At 38.4% G+C, this 5,957-nt stretch overlaps 1 gene segment (V, D, J or C); it reads left to right on the top strand.

The window, feature by feature from the left end:
- Positions 1-4,477: 4,477 nt before the first annotated feature.
- LOC116412153 lies at positions 4,478-4,997 on the top strand. The segment is given in 2 exon segments: positions 4,478-4,541; positions 4,615-4,997. Coding segments are annotated over 2 exon segments (438 nt in total).
- The last annotated feature ends 960 nt before the right edge of the window (positions 4,998-5,957 follow it).

Here is a 5,957-nt window from a genome sequence, read left to right as displayed (position 1 = left end):
ATATATATGACAACTTTCCCTTATCCTTTGTAGTTGCCTGAATATCAACGATTGACCACTTCGCAACTGCTTCTTTTAATTTGACAACAAAAATTTCCAATTTAGAGAAATTCAATACGTATTTAAATCTTGGTGGATGGAATAAAATAAAAATTCTTCTCATAAACTGCCCAATGTGAAATTCATCACTACAAATTCATCAATAAATCAAATAAAGGTGCTAAGAAATCAATTGATGACAACGTGATTAATGTTTGATTAATAATATCAATTCCACAATTCATCAGTATGCTCACATCAATAAAGTGCTATATTAATAAAGTGACTAGTGCATCATTTCCAGTATTGATTCCACCCTTCCACAGTATAATCTCGTGAGTAAATTAATAAAACTATTAAAAAGATTTACCACCTTGATAAAAAGGTAAGATAAAATTGGAAAAGTATAGATGGTGGCGATATTCCCAAAGAAAACTACTGTCTCACATTGGCTATCTACATCCTGGGAATACCACAAAGAAAGAGAATATAGAAACCTGGGGGCTGCAGTCTCAAACCCCTAGGACCTTGTAGGGAAAACAGATTTAAGGTAAAAGATCTGCAGGAACAAAAATCAAATAAAAATTAAAAAGGCTACACAGTCGGAAATTCCCCCAATGGAGCTTGGCGTTTTTTTAAAAAACAATATGAACCCACTGCCCTGGTGCGCATTTCGCCAATGGCTTTATCAAAAGGCAAAATGATCCCTTACAGTCTGGCGTCTTTATAAAGTCTTCAGCATGCTGGATGCCTCCGCCCTTCTCCCCCTTACTTCTGCCCCACTTCCTTAACCTTCTCTCCCCATCTGATCCTCCCAGTGGCGCTCGCATCAGCATTGTCATGCCTCCAATGCACAATCCATTGAGCGTCCAATCTATACCGCTCCCCCTTCGCCGGCATCCACCTGGTCTCCCTCCCTTCCTCTCTCATGGCCCCCGCAAGTGCCACAAGAGTTTGTCACCCTGCTTATATGTCAAAGCAACAGATTGAAAAATGTATTGCATTGCATTGCATAATGCTATAGTAACCATAATATAATTTGTTCCCTTCCCCTTAGTCAGTCAACTAAGATATCAGTCCTCAGCACGGAGCACCAGGCAGTAGGGTTAAAAGTAAAAAAAATCTTTAATGATGTAAGAAACACCATCCTTATTGCCTTTTTTCCCTATTTCCCTTCCCTTTAATTGTATCTTGCTTGGAGTAAAACATAGGGGCCGATGCACTAAAGGCCGATAATGCTTATCGCATGCTTTTTTGCATTAAAAAGCACGTGATAATTAAATCCTGATTCATCAGTCATTTTCCATGCATTAAGACGCATATTGCATGCGCAAAAAAATTATTTACCTCGCATTGCGTTAATTGTTGCATAGAAATAATAATAACGCATTATTCAGAAACACATATGAAGTGTTAAATGTGCTAAATATCGCATTAGTCTGTGCGAAAATTAACACCTACTTGGGGTAGGCAGTACTTAAAGAAAATTGTGGTTCGTGAGCTTTTGGCAACACAGCATGGACTTTGCAGTCCATGTGTTGGCCCTAGAGTCATGCAGCCTCCAGTTTTCAGGGAAATGGTCATTTTCAGAACAGTAGTTTTCCAAAAGTAATGGTTTCCTGCATAAAATCGTGCGCTAATAAAGCAAGCGGCGAAATATTTCGCGCACAGTGGGGAATAACGCACGCGGCGGGAAATAACGCAAGATAAACGCTCATCTCGAGTTAAATTATGCAAAGAACATCGCGTCTTAATTATGACTCCTGTCCTTGTAGTGAATTAAGCGTAAAGTCGCAAAAAATAAGAAGCAATACAATTTTTAACGCATGCTATAAATAGTGCTCGTTTTATCGCTCTTTAGTGAATCGGCCTCATAGACTGCAAGTGGCAAGGGTTAATTGTTCTTAATGGGAGGATCATATATGGAAATTTAAATTTGTGGGAGGGTCAAACACCCAGTTTCTGAGGAAGTGGCTAAGGGCCATTAAATGCGTCATGCCAAGCGGGTGATACTTAGGGATGAAGCCCATGCTGTTTCTTTGATACTTTTATTACATCAATAAAGATTTTTTTTACTTTTAACCCTACTGCCTAGTGCTCCATGCTGTGGTGGTTTGCATGTGTAGCACACCAGAGGGATATTAACTATTGCTCCTGTATTTTTATGTTTAAGTAACAATTCATGTACAACAAATTGTTTCTAAATCACAGCGGATGGATACAAGCTTGAATGAAATGGCTAGCATAGGGATATGTGTACGTGTTTTACCTTTTCTTTTATTTGAGGGTTTTGTTAAAATCTTCTAAGACATTGACTGCATATTTGTATATTGTTTTGCAGATTTCTAATTACAACATTTATCTGTTGCCATGAACGTGTCCATTTGTTTTGTCTATTCAGTATACACCTGTTGTATTTTCTCAAATTGTTTACCATTTGCCACCTTATACCATTATCACCTCACTTGCCTCTGGTGCATGGTAAATGATTTAAATAAAGACCAACAACGCAGACATTTCTTTTGAAAAATCAAAATGTCTAAAACTGGGGGGGGGGTTGTTTTACAGACATTTCATTTTTGATTTTTATTTTCGTGGTATGGAGGAATTGGAAACATTTATGAAGGATCTTAATGAGTTACATAGTCTAATCAAATTTACATAACGAGAGGCCACAGTCCACCCCCCCCCTGCAAAAAATCTTTGAAGGGACCTGACACTCACTTAAGCTTTCCCTCTCCCAAGGCAGTGAGATTGCAAATTTTCAGCGCAGCTATAAAGAAAGTTGACCCTGCGGCCTAGGGCCTCCCTGTCCTCCTGAGCGGAGGTCTGCTGCCTCTATATTTAATGTAACAGTTCAGTGTGAAAATTAAACTGGGTAAAATAGATAGACTGCTCAAAATAAATAATATTTGTATTATAGTTAGTTAGGCAAATATGTAATCTATAAAGGCTGGAGTGGACAGACACTACTTCCTGCTTTCAGCTCTCTAAACTTTTACTTAGTCAGTGGGGCACATGGGACATAACTGTTCAGTTAGTTTGTGAGCATGCAGGTCAGATTCAATATCAAACTAACTGAACAGGTATGCCCCATATGCTCCCCCCTCAAGTCACTGACTGGTTACTGACTGCTAACAGCTTAGAGAGCTGTAAAGGAGAAAGTAGTGTTATGGTTATGTAAGACATCCATTTACTCCAGCCTTTATATTATATTTTTGTCTAACTAACTATATTGAAAACATTTTTTATTTTGCATAGTCTTTCTATTTTACCCAGTTTCTTTTTTACACTGAACTATTCTTTTAAGCCACTGGATGTAAAAATATATAAAGAAGCAGATAGGTTGCAGACAGGTATATTCATAAAACCGACAGACAGAAACACGATTATGCATTCCCACACTAATAACCCAAGACACTTGCTAAATTCCCTGCCCAAATCACAAATGCTGTGAGTAGTGCAGATAAATAGTGAACCAATAAAAAGAAGGGTGGATACTAAACAGATGTGCAAAATATTCCTGGAAAGGGGTTACCCATAATACCCATTATACTGTGTTACCTAGTATAGTTTCAATACCTAGTAAGAAGGTTCACCAGAGTGTTTTTGAACACTGGCCTATTATTTCCAGTGATGACAATCTCTAAAGAACCCCTGAAAAAGACCAAGTTCATATATAAGAAAGGAAAACACTTTACACCGCTTACAGCTTTTCCATTTCCTTACACCATGGTCAGGTGTATTCAGATGTACCAGTTACATTAATTGCATCTGTCTTTTACTGGGTTCACACATATTCCATCCATACACAGGAAAAATACAACATTAAACGTAGAATGCCTTGCACCACATCAGTGGTAGATTACATTACAAATGTAAAGTCTTCTCGGGATCATCCTTATTTGGAAATATGAAGCTATGAGGTGAGATGATTTACAATGTTATATTTTGTTTAACAGTGTTAATTTGTTTGTACAGTATATCTTCATTTTGAAATGTTTCAATCTTATGGACAAAAAAACTATTTTAACTGTGAATCCCATATTACCAAATGCACAACAATGACATACACACACACACACATATATATATGTGTCTCTTGAAGGGACCTTTTTAGCGCTGAGTATTTTATATAGTGCCACGTATTTTATTGCACTATTTTTTCTCTTTTACAGTTGCTGTAATACAACAATGAAAATATCCTATTATTGTTTCCAAATCAGTCAGAGTTAATGGATGTGCTTATGAAAGTTGATGAAATTGTGTTTGAAGAGTGCAGCGTCTGAGTTCTAATCAATGTGCATACTTAATATCTCACACGCTGTGTATATTTGCCTGCTTCTTTTGCTTACAAATAATGTATGTAAATCATCATGGAACTTCCTGTAGAAATACTATGAGTAGGAGAAGTCACCTCACAGTTGTAGCAAAAATAAAATAGACTATGTTAAACATGAAGAATCTCTTGTACTTAATATCTGTGTTGTCTTTGTTGATATGTGAGTAATATTTTAAATTCTATTGATTGTGCAATAATTTGCCAGCTCTAAAATTCTCCTTTATTATGTGTAGGTGTGAGATGTGAGATCTCCCTGACTCAGCCCGGTGCTGTCACTGTGAAGCCATCAGAGGTTCTTCAGCTGCCCTGTAAAGTGACCGGAGCCTCCCTCACTGACAGATCCAAAATGTGGTCTGTTCAGTGGGTTCGTGATCCTGCAGGGAAAGGGCTGGAGTGGCTGGGAGGGATATGGCATGATGCTGTCACACGCTATGCCCAGTCCTTGCAGGGACGTATCACAGTATCAAGAGACACAAATAAAGGAGAAGTTTATTTAAAACTCACTGGAATGAAACCAGAGGAAACTGCTGTATATTACTGTGCTAGAGAAGCACAGTGGGACATATATTATGAGAGCATGTGTAAAGAACATGTCCTGATATCTGTGGAACTATGAAAAAATTGTATATTTTACACATAACAAATCAGAGTAGTAACCTCACTAAGGGGAACATTTACTAACCCACGAACGGGCCGAATGCGTCCGATTGCGTTTTTTTCGTAATGATCGGTAATTTTGCGATTTTTTTCGTATCTTTTGCGATTTTTTTTCGTATCTTTTGCGATTTTTTCGGCGTCTTTACGTTTTTTGCGTAAAAACGCGAGTTTTTCGTAGCCATTACGAAAGTTGAGCAAAGTTGCGATTTTTTCGTAGCGTTAAAACTTGCGCGAAACGTCGCGTCTTTTAAGTTTTAACGCTACGAAAAAGGCGCGACTTTGCGCGCAAGGGTTAACGCTACGAAAAAATCGCGACTTTGCCCAACTTTCGTAATGGCTACGAAGAACTTGCGTTTTTACGCAAAAATCGTAAAGACGCCAAAAAAATCGCAAAAAATACGAAAAAATCGCAAAATTACCGAAAAAGTCGCAAAATGTTCGTTTCCAATCGGAATTTTTCCAATTCGGATTCGAAATCGTGTCTTAGTAAATCAGCCCCTAAGTGTCAGACTGGACCACCAAGATACAAGGAAAACTCCCGGTGGGCCCAGGTGTAAGTGGGCCCTCCTGCTTCTGACCATTTGGCCTGTTTCATGGTCATTCCCTATTTGGGAAGATGGGAAGAAAGAGGAGAAACAGATGCTAGCATGTAAATAAAAGAGACTAGGAGAATAAAGAGGATGGGTGAGGAAAGGAGGAAAAATAGTTTGGAAGGGGTCTAAGGTTTCCGGTGGGCCCCTGGGTTCCCAGTCCAACACTGACCTCACTGATGTAATTTAGCATGTCATCTTTTTTTTTAACAATGCTCACCAGGCCTACAATGTCTTTGTGTACTCAAGGAAACCATCAATAATAGGAGCCAGGTATCAACATGGGCTGTAAAATGTGACTCCATGTAAACTCAGCTCTTGTGTGCATT

Source organism: Xenopus tropicalis, chromosome 1 (assembly GCF_000004195.4).
Source record: "Xenopus tropicalis strain Nigerian chromosome 1, UCB_Xtro_10.0, whole genome shotgun sequence".
Classification (NCBI taxonomy): domain Eukaryota; kingdom Metazoa; phylum Chordata; class Amphibia; order Anura; family Pipidae; genus Xenopus; species Xenopus tropicalis.
Note: the sequence above shows the minus strand (reverse complement) of the source record. Positions and strands in the feature narration are given on the sequence as shown.